Source organism: Carlito syrichta, unplaced genomic scaffold (genome assembly GCF_000164805.1).
Source record: "Carlito syrichta isolate Samal-C Ts95f unplaced genomic scaffold, Tarsius_syrichta-2.0.1 Scaffold303517, whole genome shotgun sequence".
Lineage (NCBI taxonomy): Eukaryota > Metazoa > Chordata > Mammalia > Primates > Tarsiidae > Carlito > Carlito syrichta.
The window spans coordinates 23,137-47,441 of record NW_007247613.1 but is presented as its reverse complement, the minus strand read 5'-3'; the positions used below and the strand labels follow the sequence as shown (position 1 = coordinate 47,441).

Here is a 24,305-nt window from a genome sequence, read left to right as displayed (position 1 = left end):
CAACAACTGATCCATATCCAATAAGATGAGAATTCGACAGAGTATTTTAAAAATTGCCTGCTGCTCTGCAAGATGCCAGGTGCAATCACAGCACAGAAATTGAGCCATGTCTGGGAAGACAGTTTGCAAAGGTTACCTGAGTATCATAAATGGATGTTTTGATTTTGTTAAGGTGTTGTTTGAACAAAAGTATTTAGCTTAAAGCGTACTGTTTATCTGAGGATTTTGCAGAAAGTACAACAAATGGATTGGAAAACATTTAAAGAGTTTTTTTTTCCCCAGAGAACAGTGACAAAAATAAAAATTCATTTAGAATGAGCATTTAGTATATTTATATTTATCATGCTATGGGATTTACCTTGTAAAGCTGCTTTATGAACTGAAAAGTACTATGTAAAAATAGTGTTTGCACACATTGTTATGCCACTTATATGGAAAAAATTGATATGCATGTCTGTATAGATTTGCATGCAAAGCCTGCTTTCAGAATGTAATTATATGAGTTGTAATCTAAACAGGTAAACTTGAAGAGCTGCTCCGTCTGCTTTTAAGTTCACACAATTCCGTATGTATGCATGGCTATCAGTTTTGATTACTTCTCTGTCAAAATATTTCCCGAGAGGTATTAAGATTTCTTTGCATAATTTTTATTTATGAAAGGAGTATCACTCACACACATGCGTATCTATTACCTAGGGTGGCCAACCACGGGAGTTTTCCAAAACACTCTAAATAAGTCATTTGTGATGTGAAATAGACAAGATGGCCCCCCCCCGGGTCCCACATCTTATGCAACTGGTGAGACTTCCTATAAGGAGGGAGGCCTGTGTTCCTGTGTGAATGTTGGACTGGGCCTGTAAGGGGAGAGGGGGAAGGGGGAGGGGGGAGGGAAGAGGGGAGAGCTCTAATTAAGAGCCTTCCTGAGAGACTGCCCTCACCTCTCAGCTAACTCTCAGTCTAAATTGGTTTGAGAAGCAGTTGGGTTTCAAGTACTCAGAAGCTGATGTCTCACAGTTCAACGCCGTGTGCAGTGAGGCGCCTAGCAATGGCTCTCTGATGGGTAATGACGAGATTTTAATTAGCGTTTTGGATCCATCCAGAATCCATTCCAGCCTTGTCTGGGACCTGTTTCAGCCTGTTTCCATAACGGAAGGGGCAGTAATCACATGACCTCTGCTCTTCCCAGATCTTTCAGCCCCCAGATCCAGGGCTTCCTTCTGGAGGTTTAGTTGGTGCCGGGAAAATTGAAGCTCCTCTCTGTGTGCAGGGATGTGAGTCAGTCACCACTGCACACATGGTGGCCTTTCAATGTTCTGGGGTCCAAAGACACTATGCCTCTGAGTAGGGATGGTGTGGTCATTCACCCAGATGGAGCATCCTCTGGACTCTTCCCTCTCCACCACCCCACACCCGGCGAGTCACAGGCCCTACCACTCTTCCTCATCTTCTCAAACCCAAACCCCTTCCCCAGGCCCCTCCCCTAACTCCTTTTCCTGCCCTCATAACATCCAGACTGCACTCTGCAGCCAGGGCAATGGTCCAAATGAACCATTATGAAATGTAGTGTTTTATTCCTCCCAACTCCATGAAGCCAAATCTTGTGAGAAAATATTTCCTGCATGGAACATGCACAAGAGTTCCCCAAAGTTTGCACCCATCTGGCTTTCACTTTCAAGGGAAAGTTAAAATTGCAGATCAGTCTGGGCACAGTGGTACATGCCTGTAATTCCAGCACTCTTGGAGGCCAAAGTAGGAGGATTGCTTGAGGCCAGGAGTTTGGGACCAGCCTGATAAACATAAAGAGACTCTGTTTCTACCAAAAAAATAAAAGAAAAAGAAAAGAAAAGCAGATTCTGGGCTGCCCCCAGACCTGCCACATCAAGCCCTCTGGGGAAGACCTGGGCATCTGCATGATCACCACATGCTAGTAAACAGGGCTGGTCTGCTCTCCTTAGCGTGGATGCTGGACCTGTGAGTATTTGACCATTGCCCAGCCATCCATCATTGTGTCATACTGTCCTCTCCTTCCCTACTGATATCCCTCACCCTAGCACTGACCAGGACGACTCCCTTGCATGCCTCACAGTCCACTCTGTGTCATGCCTTTGCATGACTTCCAGCTCATGGTACTCCCCCTACATGTATTCTCCCCTCCTCCTGTCCACATGGCTGACATTTGCTGATCTTTTCAAACCCAACTCAAGTATCCTCTGCGCCCCGATGCCTTTTCTGCTGAACTAAAGAGAGATTTCACTCAGTCAGTAAATATTTGTAGAATCCTTTCCATGTGTCAGGCACTGTTCTGGGATCTGGTAGTAAACTCTGCAGGTGAAAATCTCCACCTGCATGTAACTCAGATTCTAGAAGGTGAGACAAGCAAATTCAATTGCTGGATCACATTTTAGTTTTATTTGAGGGACCACCATATTAATTTCCACAGTGGGAATTTTATATTCCATCAGCAATGCACAAGGACTCTAATTTCTCCTCATCTTCACCAACATTTATTTCCTCTTTCTTTGTGATAGTCTTTCCACTTGGTGTGAAATAGTATCTCATTGTGGCACTGATTTGCATTTCTCTAGTAATTTGAGATGTTCAGCATCCTTTCATGTGCTTGTTGATCAACTCCAAAATTTTTTACCTAAGCATTTGGAAGACAGGAGTTGCTGTGAACTGAGAGGAGGGATACTGTGAGAACAGGTTTTATTTTTATTCTATTATTATTTTATTAGTCAAGTGAGACAGTGGGAGTAGAGAAGGAACAAAGACATCTGTCACTGGTTATGATCAATTAGTTGTAAATGCTAGTGCACTTAAATCAGCAAGGAAGAACAGGTTTTAAAGGAAAAATCCAGAATTAAATTTGAGACTCATGTTAGATATCCAAGTAGAGATATTGATAAGCAACAAGATACTTGAGTCTGATGTTCAGGTGGCCAGCCAGCTGGTCATGAATGTGAGAGTCGTTAGCAAATAGAGCATGCATAAAATCATAGGATCAAATGTTTGCAAAAAGGAGATGCATGGCCGGGCTCGGTTGCTCAGCCTGTAATCCTGCGCTTTTGGGAGGCTGAGGTGAGTGGATTGCCTGAGCCCACGGATTCGAGACCCGCCTGGGCAGCGAGACCTCATCTCTACAATAAATCAAAAAATCAGCTGGGCGTGGTAGTGTATGCCTGTAATTCCAGCTACTTGGAAGGCTGAGGCGGAAGGATCGCCGGAACCCAGCAGGTCGAGGCTGCGGTGGCCAGGAGCGGCCACTGCACTCCAGTCTGGGTGACCAAGGGAGACTCCAACTCAAAAAAAAAAGGAGGTGCAGTCTGAGGCCTGAGCTCTGTGGTGCCCCTGTGTGAAAGATGAGAGATGAGGAGGAACTAACTAGTCAAGGAGATGAGAAGGAGATGTGAATATCAGGAGCGTGTTATATCCTGGAAACCAAGTGAAGGCAAGGTTTCAAGGAGGAGGGAGTGATTTATTAGGTCTAATGCTGCTGAAAAGTTTAATGGGTGAAGACTGTGGGTTTAGCAACATGGAGGTCATTAGTGACCTTGATGAGCTGTTCGGGTGAATTCAGCAAAGAAGGGGAGGTGAGAAATAGGTGACCATGGGTATACATAAAGTATCTGAGGTGTTTGCTCCAAAGAAGTTCATAAAAAATGGGGAATGTGGGATCAAAAGGAGGATTTTTGTTAATGATAAAAATGACAGCACATATGTGTTGATGGGAGTGATCCATTAATGATAATAAGGAGAAAAAGGAAATGATTACTGGAGCAATGTGATCCTTCCCTGCCCTGTGCCTTTCTCTGTGCCTCTGCAGCCTCCCGGAAAAGCATTCCAAATGCCCCTATACAGTAGTCCCCCCCTTACCTGTGGCTTCACTTTCTGAAGTGTTGGTTCCCTGCAGTCAACCAAGCCCCCAAAATATTCATTGTAAACTTCCAGTAATAAGCAATTCATAAGTTTTAAATTGTGTATTGTCCTGAGTAGTTTGATGAAATCTTCTGCCACCCTCCTCTGCCTCTCCCAGAGTGTGCCTCATCCATGCTGTAGACACTACCTGCCCATTAGTCACTTAGTAGCTGTCTCAGTTATCAGATTGACTGCCACGGCATAGCAGTGCTTGTGTTCAAAGAACCCTTATTTTACTTCATAACAGACCCAAAGTACAAGAGTAATGATGCTAGCATATTGTTATAATTGTTCTATTTTATTATTGTTGTTAATATCTTGCTGTGCCTAATTTAGAAATTCAACTTTATCATAGGAATGTATACAGGAAAAAGCATAGTGTACATAGGATTGATACTACTCAAAGTTCCAGGCATCCACTGGAGATCTCGGACCAGACACCCCTCAGATAAAGGGGAATTACTGCACAGACTAATTGGCCTACTTATCTATCTCTCTTTGCATATTAGGCAGATTTTCTTGCAGTGGTGTTGTGTAACAAACAGCTCTAAAATCTCAGTGGCTGCAACAGTGATTTATTCCATGTTCAAGTTGGCTGCTGTTCAGCTGCCCTCTGCTGAGCTTGGCTGGGTCAAGCTAATTCCAGACACTGGGTTGAGGTCCAGCCTGCTCCGTGTGTCTTTCACTCTGCGACCAGTGGCTACGCTGCACATGTTTTTCTCATGGCAAATGGTGGAAGGACAAGAGGGCAAGCCAAGACACATATTTAACATATTTAAAGCCTCTGCTTGCAGCAAGCCTACTCACCTGCCATTGACAAAAGCAAGTCACACAGGCAAGTCCAACATCAATAGGGAATGCCATCCACAGAGCAGGAAGGGTCATGGCAAGGAAGGGGTGGAAAGGAAAGAAAAATGTGGATAAATAATGGAGTCTGCCACACTCAACTAGACTGCAAGCTCCTCAACAGAATGGTCTTATTAGTTCTGTTTTTCCAGTGCCTAATGTCATGCCTGGCATGTAGAAATGCTGCAAAGACATTGAATGAAAGCATATTCCCAACTTTTATCTAAACAAGTTTATGATTCTGTGTCTTTTAACTTTGGACCTAGAAGTATTTGGGTTTGAACCCCGGCTCCCTCACTTTTTAGCTCAATGACTTTTGGTAATAGTATCAGTAATAGTAAAAATAATAATAAAGATGGAATTTTTGAGCACTTAGTGTTTGCTGGCAACACTGTCCAAGGTTTTAGGTGTGTTATATCATTTAATCTCTAAAAAGCTATGAGGAAGGCATTGCTCTCCCCATGTCATACATAAGGTAACTGAGACTCAGAGAGTTTTAATAATTTACTCAAGGTCACACAACTAGAAAGAGATGGACTGATGCGTGCACCCAGGTCCAGCAGGCTCTAAAGTCACATCATCCTACATGTGAAGTTAATCCCTTCTGCAAAGTCAAGCTAAGCATAAGAACATCCACTTTGTAGAACTGTTAGAAGATTAATTGAAAAGACATATGTAAATTACCTGGCCCCGTGAATGTCATACTCTGGACACTCAACAGATATTATTTCCTTTTTTTCTTTTCCATTCCAATTCTGACTCCTACTGCCTAACTTGATGGAAACTTTCCTCAGTATCTGATGCTTATAATCCAATAATTATAGCCTTGTTAAACCTGCAACACTCAACCTCTAAGACCCTAACAGATACTGCTGAAATTTTCTCTCAAGTCATACTGTTAGCAGTGGATTTCTCAAACTCCTGGGAAGACTTCCCAACTTACTCAGAATTTCTCTTGAATGCTGAATTATTTATGTCTTTTGATGGATTTTGAAGTCAGCCTCCTCCTTAAGAGGCGGATTTATAAATGAGGCTTGGATCAGTTGCTCTGATGTTCCAGTCTAGTAGGTGGTCAGTGAATGCAAGCAAGCAGATGGCAGAAGAAGGGTTGCCAAGTGACCTGGGAGGCACCATGCCCAGGAGAAGGGTGAACCTGCTCAACAATTTCATACATTCAGAGAGACTTGAGGGAGATTGTGTCTCTAAGACCAGGGACGTTTCCTTTTGAGGGGGTGGGGTGAGAGCAGAGAAGGAAAAAACATTTAATGGGTACCTACTATGTGCCAGACATGAGCTGTAATCCTATTTGATTCTCACCAAAAAAGCATGTCTGGGCTATCTCCATTTTACAGGCAAGAAAACTGAGACTCAGAGGAGTGAATAATGCAGCAAATTTTAGAAGACAAGATCTGCTAAGGATTCTTGAGGTTAATGATGCTGTGGGCAGGGTAGTTGAGGATGTCAGTAAGAATGTAATTGAAATGATTGACCATAGGGTTCAGGCTGAAAAAGGAGAGTGGTTAAGATGAAAAGAGACTGCCAAACTGGGGGAAGAAAGAAGGGCTAAGCTCAGTGATCAGTATAATGAGAGAGAGGGAGCAGAGAGACTGGAAAAAAGAAGAGGACGTGGTAAGAGGAGGCAAATGTCCCAGTGGAGCTGTACCAGGTTTGCCCTTGTCGCGGTCATGGTCACAAACACTTGCACATGCCTTCCAAGCAGGAAGACAAGCCTGATTTTGATGTTCCCAAAATGCTTTGAACTGGTGTTATGCGCAAAATGGCATATCGCCCTTCTTCCTCTTTCATCTCTTCCTGAGGATCCTGTATTAATTATGAAGACTTGAGTTTTTTAAGACCAGGTGCTAGAATTTCATTATTTGCATTTATATGCAAAAAAAAAAAAAAAAAAAAAAAAAGACCTTAGACTTGCTGGCAGAAGTGGAAAGAGGAGTAAGGAAAATTGCACTTCATAACAGCGAAATAAGAAAAATGTCAGTAATCTTCCACAGAAGCAATTTAATGTCTGCCAGTAGGACTCAGAGAAATAAATTATAATATGTCCAATGCAACAGCATATGAAGCAGCCAAAAGAAACAAAGATTTTTTTAATTGATAAGTAAAAGTTGTATATATTTATGGTGTCCAACATGATGTGTTGATATATGTATACATTATGGAATGGCTAAACCAAGCTATTTAACATATTAATTACCTCACATACTTATCATTTTTTATGTTGACGACACTTAAGCTCTACTCTTTTAGTGATATTCAAATGTACAGTATATTGTTGTTTACTGTCATCACTATGTTGTAAAATAAATTTCTTGAACTTATTCCTCTTGTCCAAGTAAAATTTTGTGTCCTTCGACCAACAATAATGATAAATTTCTTCATGTACAGAAATTGTATGGCATCCAAAATCTATTGATAAGTTAAAAAAAAACAAGGTGCAGATAAATGTGTATGCATACAAAAGAAGGTAAGGAATATAATATGATATAAAATATTTAATAGACTAAATGTGCACATGACAAGGTGCCCTTAGACATTGTGTGCCCACAGTGTGGTATTCTCTCTGCTACCTCCAGTCAGAAATCTGATTTTGTGTTAATTTGGAGGTGAACACATAGGAAGAATTTTCACATAGCAGGGCAGACTCAAATGAGCAAATGCTGGAAATAGCTGAATCTCTTAAGACTCTGATCTAGGAGACTCTGGTTCTTACTGGTTCAAACAGGTGCAACAATGAGTTCTTTCTTTCACTGAGTGCTTTCCTGGCATTTGGATACACTGTATCATCAACTAGGTTCTCAGTTCTGCAGGCATTGGTGAACATAGGAACCCCATAACCAAGATCATCACCAATATCAGTAGATTAATTTACTCTTAATGGAATCACCAATGGAAAATTCCATGGAATAATATTTTAAAGGATATTTTGTGCTTCATCAAGAGAAACCCCTGTTTATGTTATAATTTGCCTTGTGGCACAAGTTTGACTCTATTGAGGAGAAAAATCAGTACTTTTCTATAATTTTCAGGTATTAATTGTGCAAAAGAGTTAACCAAGCAGACCTTGGCAAACATCTGGGGATTCGCAGAGCGTTCCCACTACTGAAACTGATAAAAGTTGTTCATTTGGCCTAAACTGTACAAACAAAGTGGTTTATGCTAAATAACTGCTTTCCTTCTGGGACACTGGAATTTTGGTACATGTCAGATAGAGGTTGCTTACCCAACTCCCCTCTCCAATAAAAACTTGACGGCTAAATCTTTAATGGGCTTCCTTAGTAGACAATATTTCATATGTTGTCATGACTTCTTCCTGGTTGAATTAATTAAGCATATCCTGTGTGGAGGACTCCCCTGGAAGGGGAGTCTTAGATGCTTGCCTCTGCTGCTTCCTCCAGATTTCACCCCATGCATTTTTGCCCTTAGCTGATCTTGTTTTGTATTCTTTCACTATAATAAAGCATAACCATGAGTATGGCTATATGTTGAGTCTGGTGAGTCCTCTAGCAAATCACTAAACCTGGGGATAGTCTTGGGGATCCCTAACATATTAGGTTACTAATAGATTCTGTTACAGATAAACGCCAAGATGTCAGAGGTTTAACACAGTAGTTTATTTCTTGCTCATGTAAATAAAGATCAATGCCAGTGCTCCCAAGGGTTGGGTGTCTTTCTACTCGGTCATTCAGGGCTCAGATGCCTTCCACTTTGAACTCCTCTATGGCCTCTCAGTCTTCTCTGCAGATGGAAGAAGAGACTGTAGTAAGAACATGAGCTCTTCTCAACCTTAACTTCCACATTGGTCCCAAAGTGGTACATATTACCCCATCTATCCAAATTCTATTGTCATTTGGCCATACCTGAGAGCAAGTGGCTAAGAGACAAGATCCCTGTTTTGTGGCTGCCTTTTTGCAGCAACTCTTCACTGTGGAAGGAAAGCACAAATCCTTGGTGACCCACAATGGCCCCATAACAGATGCTTATTATGAACCTACTGTGTACTCAACTTTATACCAACAGCTATAGAGCAACACAAAGAAGTCATATTGTCCTTGCCCGTGTGGAGGTTTACATGGACAAATGGATTGGCCACCCCAAGGATGAGAAGGCAAGGAATACTTTTTCTCAGAAGTCTTCTTTCCTGTCTCACCCCTTGCTCTGTGTCTACATAGTAACTGGTGCTGAATCCTCTCGTAGCAGTTATGGCAGTGAAATGAAACTTTCCATTTTCTTATTTGATTCTTCCACTGAATTACATTTTTGACACTGCACATTCAGTTGTCTTACTGATCAGCACATACCTCCAGTGCCCAGTACAGATCCTGGCACATCCTATATGTGCACTGAATCCATGAATGAATAAATGATTGAGTGGGACAATGAGATGCAGTGTGATATCAGGAAGGGAGCATATGCTTCAGAGTTACTCAGAGCTTCTTATCTCTGTGACTTTACAAAAGTCACTGAACTTCTCTGAACCTCAAGTGCTCATTTTCAGAATAGGGAGAAAAATACCAAATTGTGGGGTTTCCACGAGGATTCTCTGAGATCATGAATATGTACACAGCACTTAGCCTTGTGCTAGGCACATAGCAGATTCTATAATGATATTTATTATTAACACAAATTACAGCCAATGGGATACCAATTTTGGCGTACACTTACTGCCGATACACTCTTCGATAGAAGTCATTAGGAAGCCATTAGAAACCACCAGAAGTGGCCAGATCCTGTTCACAAGGTGATGAGAAGGAGTATTTGTAGAGATGGCAGCTTCATTTCATTGTGAGGTCTTTCTGGGAGAGCGAAGGAGTGTCCTTCCCTTGTCCTTGACAGAGAGAGTGTTGGACTCAGGATTCTCAGCGTGGGGCTTATCCTCCCAAGGCTTCATAAGATGTCAAGTTAGTCTCATGTCTTAACAGTTACATTCTTTAAGACAGAGTTCTGACTTTTTCATTCACTCATTCACTTAATTTTAGAGTCCACCTTGAGCCACACACTAGAAATGGATAGTGATGAACAAAGACCAAGCTTCTCTCTCATGGAGCTTACATTCTAGTGAGAAGACAGACGATAAACTAATAACTAGATCACATAGAGAAAACAAAACATAAGATATCAAGCATGTCCTAGATATATGGTTACTTTTTCTTCAAGATCTGTAGTCGCTAGGTAAACCGTTGTTAAGTCTGTTACATGTATCACCTCTAGTGGTGCCATCTGGCCTTCTTCAGTGATTGTTTTGTAATAATGCATGCATGCTTGAGCAGATACACAGAGATACTCAAAATTTCCTCTCATATACTATTCCCGCATGGCCTATTCTCTATTTTATAATCATCTAGGTCCCTGTTATTGAGTTTTTTTTCTTTTTTTAAAAAAAGCAACAGTTGGCAAAGCTTCCAACACCAACCATTGGGGAGAGGAGAACCTACTCAGTAAATGGTGCTGGGAAAACTGGCTGATCACATGCAGAAAATTGAAACAGGACCCCTACCTCTCACCATTCACAAAAATTAACTCTAAATTGATCAAAGACCTAAACATAAAATCTCAAACGATAAGAATCTCAGAAAATGCAGGAGACACCCTTATGGAAATTGGAACTGGCAACCAATTCCTGATCAAAACTTTAACTGCCCGTACCATATGAAATAAGACAAGTGGGACCTCATCAAACTGACAGTCTTCTGCAAAGCAAAAGAAACGATCAAGAGAGCAGGGAGATAGCCCACAAAATGGAAGAAAATATTTGCCAACTGTATATCTGACAAAGACCTAATATCTAGGATCTACAAGGAACTCAAATGTGTCAAAAGGAAAAAAAACAAACAGCCCCATTAAAAAGTGGGCAAAAGACATGAATAGACACTTCTCAAAAGAAGATATATGGGCAACCAACAGACACATGAAAAAGTGCTCAGCCCCACTCATCATTAGAGAAGTGCAAATCAAAACCACATTGGTATACCACTTAACCCCAGTATGAATGACCATCATTAATAAAAAAAAAGCAACAGATGCTGGCAAGGATATGGAGAAAAAGGAATGCTTCTACACTGCTGGTTGGAATGCAAACTAGTGCAACCTCTTTGGGAGACAGTGTGATAATTTCTGAGAGAACTAGAAATTGACCTTCCATGTGACCCAGCAATCCCCCCAGGAACTCAAATCATTCTACAAAAAAAAAGATACTTGCACAAACTTATTTGTTGCAGCTCTGCTCACAATAGCAAAAACATGGAACCAACCATGATGCCCTTCGAAACTAGACTGGATTTTTAAAATGTGGTATATATATACAGTGGAATATTATGCATCCATAAAGAAGGACAAACATATGGACTTCACAGCAACTTGAATGGATTTAGAGTCTATCATACTCAGTGATCTATCACAGAAACAAAGAACAGAGTACCATATGTTCTCACTCATAAGCTAATCTTGAGTAATTATCATAATACTATAAGGAAGGGATTGGCAGTAGTGGGAAACTGCCAGGGAAGGGGGGTGTGGGATTGACAGTTGAGGGAAACTGCCAGGGGAGGGAGGGGCACACCTCATCAACAAGGGTACCTGCATAATGAACATTTGTACCTAACCCTGAATTGTACCCCACATCTTTAAATAAAATTTTTTTAAAAAGCAACAGAAACCTTTTTCTGAACTATATGTTAAGGAAGTCCAAGTGTGAGAGCTGTCTTCCTCTGGTTGAAAAGGAGGTCCCCATCTGCTTATCCTCCGCCAGACTCCCTGATGGGGCTCTCAACCTCCATCAAGGAACACAGGGTTACAAGGAATACAGTTTGAAATGCATGGGTGAGGCAGTAGTAGGAATCTGACAATGAAATTATTCTGTAGTTCAATAGACAGTTTCGTGGATCAGGAAAAGCCAGCAACCCACAAAGGCTAAAGGTAAATCAGTATGTAGTGGTAACTCTTCAGGAGAATGGTTTTGTTTGTTTGTTTGTTTGTTTTTTGAGTTGGAGTCTCACTCCGTCACCCAGGCTGGAGTGCAGTGGCAGTGGCACGTTTATAGCCACCCCAGCATCGACCTGCTGGGCTCCGGCAATCCTTCTGCCTCAGCCTTCCAAGTAGTTGGAACTACAGGCACGTGCTATCATACCCAGCTAATTTTTTGACTTGTTGTAGAGATGAGGTCTCACCAAGTTGCCAGGGCTGGTCTTGAACCCGCAGACTCAGGCAACCCACTCGCCTCAGTTTCCCAAAGTGTGGTATCACAGGCTGAGTCAGGAGAACTTTCTTGATCTTCGATGCCCAAATACAAATTACACAAATTTACAGCCAATGAGAGCCAATGTGGTGTTTGACATCTGACTCCCAGGCACCTAGACCAGTCCAGCTTCTCTTGACATCATTTACAGTAGAACAACATCTCCTGTGGGACCCACCCAGCCCCTGGGTCTCTCAGTCTCTTGACGCTTTCCTCTCCAAAGATCTTTTCCTCCACTCTGCTTCAGCCACACACTCCCTTTGTCACATACTTGACCTTGTCATCACCAAAAAACTACCTCTGCCCATCCCTTCCAGCTTTTGGCTCTTGAAAAATGTCCTATCTACCACGTCTTCTCCTTCTGTCACACTCACCACGTAAGAACCCAACCCCAGATAACCCACTCATCTTTCCTGTCCTTCTTTGAACTCATTCAGATGACTGGCTGAAGAAAACCTCACAACAAAGCAGAGAACTGTAACTAAACACAGACTTTGATGCTCCCCTGTAAGGTAGACGACTCGCCTCCCTCTTTCTAAAAACTAGCTCACAACTCCTCACTGCTCAAACCTCCCTTGCTTCCTTTCTGTCCACTAGCTCAGCACACTGTTAGTTAATGAACTTCTAATTCCATTGAGAAAACACCTTCTCACATCTCCAAGGTGAAAGCTTCTTCATTCTTCTGTCCCAAGTGCCATACGCCCGTTTCCATCTCTTTTTTCCTCCTGTTCCCTGGAGGATATGCCTGCCCTTCTCTCCTACAACCAAACCTGTGAATGACCTTTCTCGGGGATATTAATCCTGTGTTGTCTGCTGTTATTCCTGGGACTTCAATTTCTGAATTCTCCATGGGATCATTCCCACCGCCACACAGACATGCTCTCAAATCTCTCCTCAAGCAAACTGCAACAACTCTCCTGGCTACATACCCGCTTCATCTCCAGCTCTGACTTCCTCTTCTGAGCTCCAGACATTTGTCTGTGTTCCTTGGTGTCATCTCCATTAGGATGTCTAGAGGCATATCAGATTTAATATACCCAATCTTGGCAAGGTGGCTTATACTTGTAATCCCAGCTATTCAGCTGGTTAAGGCAGGAAGATAGTTTGAGACAAACCTGGGCAACCTAGCAAAACTTCATCTCTAAAAAAAATGGTTTTTTTTTTTCTTTTGAGTCACGGTCTCACTCTGTCACCCAGGCTGGAGTGCAGTGGCATGATCATGATGATTACGGCCCACAGCAGCTTCAACCTCCTGGACTCAGGCAATCTTTCCACCTCAGCATCCCAAATAACTGGGACTATAGGCCTGTGCCACCACACCCAGCAAATTTTTTTGATTTTTCATAGAAATGAAGTTTCACTATGTTGCCCAGGCTGGTCTCGAACTTCTGGACTCAAGCAATCTGCCATCCTCAGCTCCCCAAAGTGCTGGGATTACAGGAGTGAGCCACCATGCCCAGCCTAAAGAAAAATTTTTTTTAATTAGCAAGGCATGGTGGCACACACTTGTTGTCCCAGCTACTCAGGAGGCTAAAGGATCTCTTGAGCCTAGGAGTTTGAGGCTGCCGTGAGCCGTGATCATACCATTGCACTCCAACCTGGGTGACTGGGAGGCCATCTCTAAAATAAATACATACGTAGATACATGCATACACACATACATATGTACATACATACATTAATTAAAAACAAAGGCAATATGTCCAAAACAAAATTCTTGATATTCTTCTTTATACCTGCTCTACCTACTGTTTTCCCCTGTTCAGGAAACAGATATTTGTTGCCCAGACCAACATCCTAGAAGTCATTTTTGCTTCCTGAGCTTCCCACAGTCTTCCTTAATTCTGTTCTCCACACTGTAAACAAAGCATTCTTTGTTTGTTTGTTTGTTTTAAAAACAAGGAGAACAGAAACCCTTGCCTTGTTCCTGATCTTATAAGGAAAGCACTCAGGCTTTCACTATTGGGTGTGTTAACTGTGGATTTTTCATCTATTTATTTATTTTTGTAGACATGCCTTATCAGGCTGAGGAGATTCCCTTCTGTTTCTAGCTCGTTGAGTGTTTTTATCATTAAAGGATGTTGAGTTTTGTCGGATGTTTTGCTATGCCTATTGTCCTTTACCGATGCAGTATATTATATTGGCTGGTTTTTCACATTATACCAATCATTTTATATATTGCTGGGTTCATTTTCTGAGTGTTTTGTTGGGGGTTTTGCGTTCCAAAGTGTTCCTTTTGAGCCAGTGAGATGACATCACTTCCCTGCTCTAAAATTCTTCCGTGGATTCTCACTGTACTCCAGAGGTCCCTACAGAATTCTGCCAAGGCTATCCTCTCTGCGGCCTTTGTGCAATGTCACCCCTTTTCTCTGCTCCCACCACTTCCCTGTCCCACTTCCATGCTCTCCCACTGGCTTCTCCTGGAACGGTTTCTAATAATCCACTTCCACACAGCTCCTCTTCTCAGATGCTGCTTGTGCGGATCACCCCAAGTCACCACCGTGAGAAGCCCCTCTGGTCCTGTCGGCCCTCCCACACTGCCCCCTGACACCTCCCACACTAAACATGCTCCGTTGGTTTTTGTGCAGGTGATTTACGCCCTGAACACCCGCCAGGATGAAGCCGAGACCAGCATGGAGGCACTTCGAGAAGCGCACCAGGAAGAGCTCCAGAAGGCGGTGGCAGAGACCAAGGCCAGGATCCTGCAGGAACAAGGCCACACTGAGGAGGAGGAGGCCCTTCTCCAGCGCATTCAGGCTCTGGAGAGCGCCCTGGAGCTGCAAAAGAGGCTGACGCAGGAGGCTCTGGCAGAGACGGCCTCGTGCAGGCTGGAGACCAAGGAGAGGGAGCTGAGGGTGGAGGCTGAGCATGCTGAGCGGGTCCTGATGCTCTCTAGGGAGATGCTGGAGCTCAAGGCTGACTACGAGAGGAGGCTCCAGCACCTGACAAGCCAGGAGGACACCCAGCGGGGCCGGCTTTCCCAGGAGAGCCCCGACACCAAGGCAGAGCCAGGCCAGGGCCCTGGGATGCAGGAGGTCCTGCTGGAGGTGGAGAGGCTGCGGATGGAAAACCATCAGCTGAGCAAGGACTATGCCCACAAGGCCGAGGAGCTGCAGGCCACCTACGAGCGGGAGAACGAGGCCATCCGGCAGGCCATGCAGCAGTCGGTGAGTGAGGCTCTGTGGCAGTGGCAGGAGAAGGAGTCAGACCTCCGAAAGAACTTCCAGGTCCAGGAGTCGGCCCTGCAGGACCAGGTCAGAAAGCTGGAAGGGGACCTGGAGCACAGAGGCCGCAAGATAAGTGACCTGAAGAAGTATGCCCAGAAGCTGAAGGAGAGGATTCAGGTAACGCAGCTTCACTGTACACCTCTCCCATGGGATAATAAGCATGGCTGCCAATCTGCTGATCTTGAGCACCTACTATGTGTCAGGCATGGTGCTAAGCACTTGGTTTCTACCAAGATGAACCCTGTTATCTCCACTGAGTTCATATACATTCATTCCACTAATATTTATTGAATACCTACTGTGTGCCAGGCCCAGGGCTATGGGCAAGGGACACATGGTGAGCTAACTAGACTCCATCCTTAGATGGAGAACTTGGATGAGAAGACAAGATGGAAATTGAGAGTCTAGCAACAACTGGCTGAGCTGAGCATGCTTTTAAACTCAGATCAGCCTAATTCTAAAGCCCCTGCTAGTTCCATAACAACCTGCCTGTCCTAAAATTCTTAAGACTTTGTGTTTATAGAGAGCAAGACCACTGATGGAGTTAGTTATGAGAGCCCCACAAAAGCATAGACCTTCCTTTGTCTCTGAAAGTAACAGCAGCTAAGATACCTAATAATCCCTGAGCATTTTTTTTTCTGTGCTTGACACTCTATCTCACTTAATCCTCACAACAGAAAGGTTAAATAACTTGTCCAGGACCACACAGCCAGTCAGAGGATGAGGAGGGATTTGATGAGCCCTGAACCACCGAATTCCAGAGACTTGGGGCTTTCGCTGTACATTTACCCACCTTTCAGAACTGATGGCTGTTCTGTGTACACAAGATGTCTCTATACAGAGCTGTAACCTGAGAAATGGGACCTTTCCTGTCTGTTTAGGACCTGGATGTGCAGCTCAGGGAGGCCCGACACGAGAATTCCGAGTTGAAAAGCACTGCAAAAAAGCTTGGGGAGAAGCTGGCTATTGCCAAAGACAGACTGATGCTGCAGGAGTGTCATGGGACGCAGAAAACTGGTGAGATGCCCTGGAACAGCTTTTTTACAGATCCAAGGTTAACTGCCGGGCTGGCCTGGCACTACCGGAAGCCTTGAGAATGCTGAGGGAGCAGATGGAGGGGTAGGGATGCTTGATCTGACCTGTCTGGTGAGTGAGTCCAGTCCCTGCAGGGCACAGGTGAGCTCACACCTAGAGCTGCTGCATCTGGAGCTGGCACAGGGTGGACATCTAAAGGGTGTGATGTGGAAGGACTGCTTGCTCACAGATGTTTCCCCAGCAGGCCCACCCTGGTGCCTGAAATTCTCAGCACCGGCTTTTCTCCCCACCCTTTGACAATGCTTTATGTTTTTAACATCATTTCACACAATTACATAATTGGGTCTTGCCAATAATTTTGTGTGATACATGCTGCCAGTCTTGCATGTTACAGATCAAGAAATGAGGCTGAGAAAGGATAAGTGATAGCTCAAAGTCAACCAACCGGTTGGTGATAGAACTTGTACTTTTATCTAGGAATATATGACTGCAAATGTCTTCCCCTAGGCTCCCTCAGCAGAAAGTTATTGAATACCTACAGGGTGACCAGCTTGACACTGGGAGAAATAACAGAGGCACAAAGCATGGGCTCTGCCTTCAGGGAGCTCATGGGACTGAACATTACTGCGACAACACCCATTGCCATCATAGGCATGGCCCAGGCAGCAGGGGAATAACATGTCTGGGAAAGAATGAATCATCATGGGCCAGAAAGGTGCAGAGGAGGAGAGATTTGAGTAGGAACCAGGAGGTTGTTGTGGGTTTAAAGCAATTGTCTCAAAAGTAGGCCATGAGTACTTCAGAGAATATGGGGGGGGGGAAACCTTGGTAATTCTGGCTATATTTATGTTTCTTTCATCTTTTAAATTCTTATTCAATGTGCATATGTTAGGGAACATGCTCCATTTTTTTAACCTATGGAACGTGCAATTTAGAAACTTTGGAGATTACTAGTTTATAAAGGGAGAACAGGATAGCTATTTAAACTCAGGATGCTCCCTGAGCAGAAATGAGGATCACTACCTTGACCTTGCTTGAGTGCCAGCAGACCACGGGGCAGGAATTGCATAGGGGATGGTGGACAAAGTGACTGGATAGCAGAAGAGGGACCTGACAGCAGAAAGCCTTGGAACATGAGACCAAGGCCAAGAGCATTCCAAATTATGTTGAAACTTGTGCTTGCAGGTGACGTGAAGACTGAGCTCGTTTTAGAGAATAAAGTCCTGGGGGAAGCAAAGGACTTGGAAACCCACAGTCTTCGTCCTCAGCAGGATCAAAGCTCTCCCAAGGAGTGTTCCTGCACAAAAGGAAGCACAGATACACAGGTAGTGTCTGACCCCGCCCTGGATGGAGAAGACACAGGCAGCTTTGCTGGCATGAGCTTCAGGTCGAGGCCGTTGTCCAAACACAATGGATCCACTTGGAGTCAGCAGGTTCCATGGTTTCAGGAGCAGAGTTCCAGCCAACTTCCTGCCTACTCTATGCTATCGGAAACCAGGAGACTGAGAATGTAGCAGAAACCTCCCAATCCCTTATCATCAACTCCTGAGAAACTGGAAACTGTCTCTACATGTTTATGTTTCCAGTCAAAACAAACAAAGCAGTCTCTAAAAGCTACTGTAGTATGGCTGAAATATCTGATCTTGTGGCAATAGATATACTATTCCAAAGAGCCCCTTTCCAATATCAAATATATAGCCTTGTAAAATTTATTACACCTTGTGCTACCTGCTGTAAAATCAGTATATAAACGCTGTAAAAGTAGTATGAAAGGGAAATAGTGATTCCCTGCCCCTTACCCCTCCCTGGCAGTTTTACAAGGTCCTTTTCTTTTTTATAGGCCAAGAAAGAGGCAAGCGTTGAGACAGAATATATGAAGCAACAATATGAAGAAGATCTTCGTAAAATCAAGCATCAGACTGACGAGGAGAAGAAGCATCTCAAAGACCAGTTCGTGAAGAGACTGGAAGAATTAGTAAAAAAGCACACCACGGAAATAAAATCAGTTCGCTCCTCCGTGGAGGCTGAAAGGAGGAAGCTGCAGAAGGTGAGATCCACTTTCATAGAGACTTCCGGTGCTTTTGCCTTTCTCCCACCTCCTTCCTTTCCTCTTCTGTTTCTTCCTCAAACATTTACTGGCTCCTGCTGTGTGCACATCTAAGCTGGTTCTCTGAATACACACAGAGGGAAGACACAGTCCCTGCCCAAAGGGAGTTCAGTGTCTTTGAGAGGAGACAGGGGGACAGCTCTAAGAATGTGAGGCATCAGGGCCTGGAGTCGTGGACATGGGGTGGAATTGTGTCATGAGCAGTTAACTTGGGCAAAGTCAACTCCAATCACTGAGCAAAAACAGAGGAATACCATGAACCAAAAGCTCAGGCCTGAAAGACTGCCTGGATCCCAACTCTGCCACCACACTGCCAGTTATTTAACCTGGGCCCCATGGAGAGATATTATGCATGCTTTAGTTTCCTCATTTATAAAATAGATATTGATAAAAATAGCACCTCAGAGTAGCGAGGATTCCATGAGGGAATTCAAGGTAAGAAACAAAGTATATCCTAGTGCCTGGGACATGTGGGCAGTAGGTAGGGGCAGGTAATTAATCATGGTATGGCAAAGTGAGGGAAAGTTCTGTCTCTCTGTACTGTTTCATTCCCGCACCAAAGGGGATGGCTTTCTGCTGAGAAGATATGAGAAGCCTTATCTCTTGTATTTGCCAGGTAAGCAAATAATATATATGGAGATTTTAGGGAAAAATGAAGTGTAAGTCAATATCATTGCAAACACAGATGGAATGCTTTATTTAATTATTACAAGAGTCTAGGCACAGTGGCTCATGCCTGTAATTCCAACACTTTAGGAGGCTGAGGCAAGACGATTGCTTGAACCCAGGAGTTTGAGACCAACACCAAATCAAAAAAAGAGAAAGAGAAATTTTTAAACAATTATTACAAGAAAGCCGCTTTATAATCCAAGAACCCACAGTACAAACTAAAGTGTCACACTGAAAGATAATCTTGTATCACAAGGGTTGTGTGGTGGTTGAGAATAGTAAGTACTCGAGAAATATGTGTTGGATAAATAAATGTACTTATGAAAGACCCAGACCGCTGCTTATCTGACTTATCCTGACTCTGACACAAGCTGTGTGACCATGAACAGATCATATAACCTCTCTGAAGCCTGATTTCTAAAATAAAGCTAAATACTTTGAGGGCTTGTCGTGTGGATTAATATGGCATGACAGTGTGTAGAAACAGTATCAGTGCACAGATGTAGTGAAAGTTTAATGAAGACTTTTTATTTCAGTAAAGAGTAGCTATTATTATCATGTGCATTGGGTGGCATCTTGTGTGATAACAATATTATTTAGTGCCCAGTATACTTTATAAAGTACTACTTCGGGCCAGGCATAGTGGCTCAGGCCTGTATTCCTAGCACTTTGGGAGACCAAGGTGGGAGCTTTGCTTGAAGCCAGGAGTTTGAGACCTACTCCAGCCTGAGCAACACAGACACAGTGATACCCTGTCTTTAAATTTTTTAAAAAAAACAAAGTACTTTACACTTGAGAACACATTTAGTCTTTCCAACAATATTAAAAAATAGGTGCTCGTGTCCCCATTTTAGAGTTGAGGAAATTGAGGCTTAAAGATGTTGTATAACAAGTCACGCAGACAGTGAGTGGTAGAGCTACAATTCAAACCCAACAACCTGACTCCAGAGCCCACAGTTTCTCAGTCCCTTGCAGGGTAGGCAGCTGTATCAAAAGTATTTTTCTCCCCAGGAGCTGTAGCTGGTTGCGCGCATCTAATCCTCAGACAAACAGATGGACACTTTCCATCCCCAGCCACAATTAGCAGGAGGGAGAGTAGCTGGCCCTCCCAGAGCTACAGGTTGCCCTGGTAACCTCGCAGCCAAACCAGACTCTGAGTGTGTAAATCTCACTTCAGCCTTAGTGGTGGCAGGAGTCCATCTGGGAAATGAATCATGTAGAAGTGAATTGTTTTTACATCCTGCCTTTTGTTTTTTTGTTTTACATTTGTGCTCATTTCTAGATACTAAGAATTTAAATTATATAAATTAGGTCATGCAGACTAGGGGAAGGTAAAAACCTTCACAAGGTCTCACATCTAGAATGTATGTACTTGACACCATTTTAGAAGTGCACTATGTCTTTGATCTCTTGATTTAGGTAGACTGTGTATCTTGAATGCCATCCTAACCTAAAGAACACACTATAGGTGGTGGGCTGGGGTTGATTCGGAAGCCCCTGTGCCTTCATTGACCACGGATTAGATGGCATCATCACTGAATCTTGACAGAGAGCATTCAGTGCATATCCTATAATTAGCACTTGCATACCCTGATTCCTAGGGAAGGGATGAAAACAACTTATTGAGCACCTCCAGACACTTCTGCACTCCACATCTCATGTGTTTCACTTAGAATTCTTGGTGACAAAAATCAAAAACCCACCCCGGGAGTTTAGACAGAAAAGGAATTTAGTAAAGGGTAATAGAAGGCCAGGGAACCGGGCTTGGCATCTGCCAGCCAGGAATAATGTTCTGAATCCACTGCAAAACTGATCAGGACACCTCTGCTGCCACTCTTGACCCCAGACCTGCAGCTTACACAGCCAACACCACCAACACTGGGCCCTGGACATTGCCTCAAGAACTACGCTGTCTAATGTGGGCGCCACTGGACACATGGGATTATTTGAGCATAAATTAATTACAATCAAATAAAATTTAAATTTCAGTTCCCTAGTGGCACTAGCCATATTTCAAGTGCTCAGGAGTCATCTGTAGCTGGTCAGCAAGCTCTTGGATGACTTCTACACACAAACAACGTCAGGCTTTCAAACATCCCATCGCCGAAAGTTCAGTTGGTCAGTAGTACCCTGGAACGTCTGGCCCTGCTGCCCCTGGAACCTGCAGTTTCCAAATTCAGTGTGACTCCTGCTTCTAATTCAAAACCCATGAAAGGTGTGTCTGACTGGGGAGCTTCAGTCCTATGCTCATGTCCCATTCGCAGGGAGTATAGCATTTTCAGATTCTGTGACAAGAGGAGGACTCCGATGCGTCAGATGAAGAGTTCCCCAACATCCAAAGGGATGAAAGGTTAGGTCTTGGGTAGCCAATTGGAATCACTCTCCACTCAGCGATTAGATCCTTACCTCAGCTCTGTTGTTGTTTTTCCATTCTTAGACAAGGAATCTGAGAAATGAAATAACTTGAGTTTCACACAGCCGAGTGATGAGAGAGTTGGATACAAATCAGGCCTGTCAGACTCCAAAGCCAATAACTTTCATCCTTGCTCTACCACTATCCATGTACTCTTCATTTACCATTTACTAAATTCATGCTAGGTGTTTTGAGGCACTGCAGAGATAAAAAAAAATTACAATCTGGTAGGGGAGCAAGATGTACTCCAACAACCAGAGTCAAGTCAGTATGTGATAAGCACTGATCCTGGGGAAAAACTGTCTCACTGCCAAAGCTTAAATTAGTCATCTCAAACCATTCTGGGCTTCTGTTTTCTAATTTTAAGTAACAAATATTTCTTTTATTTTATGTTACTTTATTTTAAAGATGTTATTTTAAGTAATATTGGTGAGATGATTTGCTCAGATGTTTCCACCTTTTTATTTCTATCAGCTTTCTTATCATTATATAAAACAGAAGCCATGATAAAAGACTGATAAATCTGACAACATAGAATGGATTCATGACAAAATCACCATAAGCAGGTATAAACTAATAAAAGGGACAGGGTGGAAGGGAAGTGGGATTGTAAAGCACTATAGAACAAAGGATTGATTTTCATAACTACAGCAAGAAAAGGATCACAGAAAGAGCACAAAAAAGGAGTTACAGACGACTTCAAAACCATGAACATATGCTAACGTTCCTCCTAAAAGAAACATAAATTAAACAATGGCATACCACTTTTTAAACTGCCAGATCTTTCAAAGATCTGTAAGTTTTACTAAACGTTTTATGTTAGAGTATAAGAAGAAAGACATTTTCACTCATTGTTGGTCAAAGCGTAAAATAGTACACAGCCTATCTAAAAGGGCATTTTGGTAATCTGTCAAAATTTAAAAGCACTCTTTGACCCAGCTGTTCTACTCCTAGACATCAACCCTATAGATATACTTGCACACATGCAAGAATATTTAATGCATCATTGCTATTTTATGCAATAGATTAGGGCAACCAAAAAGTCTGTCAGTTGAGGACTGATGAAATAAATTATGATTTATCCATAATGTGGAATTCTATGTGCTATTGAAAGAATTAAGTATTCATTGTACAAACATGAAACAATATCAATTTTTTAAAAGCAAGATACAGAACATATATGGAATTGAATGGGAGAAAGGAGATAATTGAAACAGGTGTGTACATATTTCAGCATGAGGGGATTATCTGAAGAACTACATGAGAAAATGTGAACAATATTTGCCCCATAAGAGGGCCTAAGAGCGGCAGTGGGGGTTAATGCCTCGATGGCCTATAGCTGCAGAACAGGAATTTTTATCCTATCTGTTCAAGCTATGCCTCTCAAATGGTAGCTACATTAAGCCGAGCTCTTAAGGTAGGAGCGTGGTATGACACTAAGAACCTAATAACCGAACTGTTAGCTTGGTCGTTTAGAGCCCTTAATGGGTGGTAATCCTCTAGAGGTGTAAAGATCTCAGAACTAAAGTAATCTAAAACAAAGTAGGCATTAAACTGCTAGCAGTGCAGCAGGAGTGTCCCCTTTGCCTTCTTTTCACAGAGAGCATTGGAGCATTGCTCTAATCTGGCAGGTTTCTCAGACGCTTCTCTTGGGCAAAATGGTATAGGAGCCAGGAAGGAGCATTGGAGCATTACTCTAATCTCGCAGGTTTGTCAGACACTTCTCTTGGGCAAAATGGTATAGGAGCCAGGAAGGAGCAAAATGAAAAAAAAGCATTTTTCCGCATGCAGTTACAAAATCACTATAAACATATATAGTGAGCAGTAGTGTTGGTGTTTTAATGTGCGCTTGAAGACATATGATCACAAAATGTATCCGACTGGTGATTTCTAATGTAATCCATAGATTTTACTACATGTCAAAAATGGATATACAATGACAACTCATTTCCCATATGTTTAATGGAGCTCACTGATGAAGTATGTTGATTCTGAAGCTGCATCAAATTCTGAACTAAAATTTGTGTCTCAAAAGCTTAACTTTCAAAATTATATAAATAAAATGAATTAAATTATCTAACAATTATATATGATTATATTTTATTTTTTAAAAGCACTAGCTTCTTTATTTCATAAATAAAAGTTGTTTGCTTTTGTGAAATTTAAAACAGATTATGCTATTAGGAGGCAGCATTATTAAAACTACATGTTTACCTTTAATAATTACATAATCTACAAGGGTATCTGCATAATGAACATTTATATGCCTAACCCTGAATTGTATCCATCTTCAAAATTTAAAAATTTTTTTAAAAGGTACTAGGAACAATGATAGAGACTTCTTTCTATTATATAACATTTTGTACCTATTGATTTTTTTTAATTTTGCAAATGTATTATTTTTAAAAAGACAAAAGACAAAATGGTGTAAAAATTACATTGTCCTGTGGCCAGAGACTAGACTCTATTATTTCATTCATTTTAAATTTATTCAGCATGTTTTATGGCCAAATGTGATTTATCTTGATGAACAGTCTGTGTGTACTTGAAAAGAATGTGAATCTACTGCTTTTGGGTGGAGTGTTTTATAAAAGTTAATGAGGTCAAGTTGGTTGTTCAAGTCTTTTATGTCCTTACTGATTTTTTTTCTTCTCATCCTGTTGATTACTAAGATAAGAGGATTGAAATCTCAAATGTGAATTGTGGACCTGTTTTGGGTTTTTTTGGTTCTCAGTTTCTGCTTCACGAAAATTGAAACCTTTTTACTAGTACCTATACATTTAAGATTCTTATGTCTTTTTGATGAATTGACCCTTTTATTATTTATGAGATGTTCTTTACCCT

General features: G+C 42.4%; 1 protein-coding gene across 1 annotated transcript in view; it reads left to right on the top strand.

Annotated features, from left to right (window-relative positions):
* LOC103260985 (protein FAM184B-like) overlaps positions 1–24,305 on the top strand; it is a gene marked incomplete at its 3' end in the record, with an annotated part of 83,084 nt that overhangs the window by 46,360 nt on the left and 12,419 nt on the right. The window contains exons 2-5 of the mRNA XM_008058625.1: positions 14,599–15,354; positions 16,119–16,254; positions 17,458–17,597; positions 18,113–18,319. Of these exons, the coding sequence (XP_008056816.1) occupies positions 14,599–15,354; positions 16,119–16,254; positions 17,458–17,597; positions 18,113–18,319 (1,239 nt within the window). The remainder of the gene's footprint in view (positions 1–14,598; positions 15,355–16,118; positions 16,255–17,457; positions 17,598–18,112; positions 18,320–24,305) is intronic.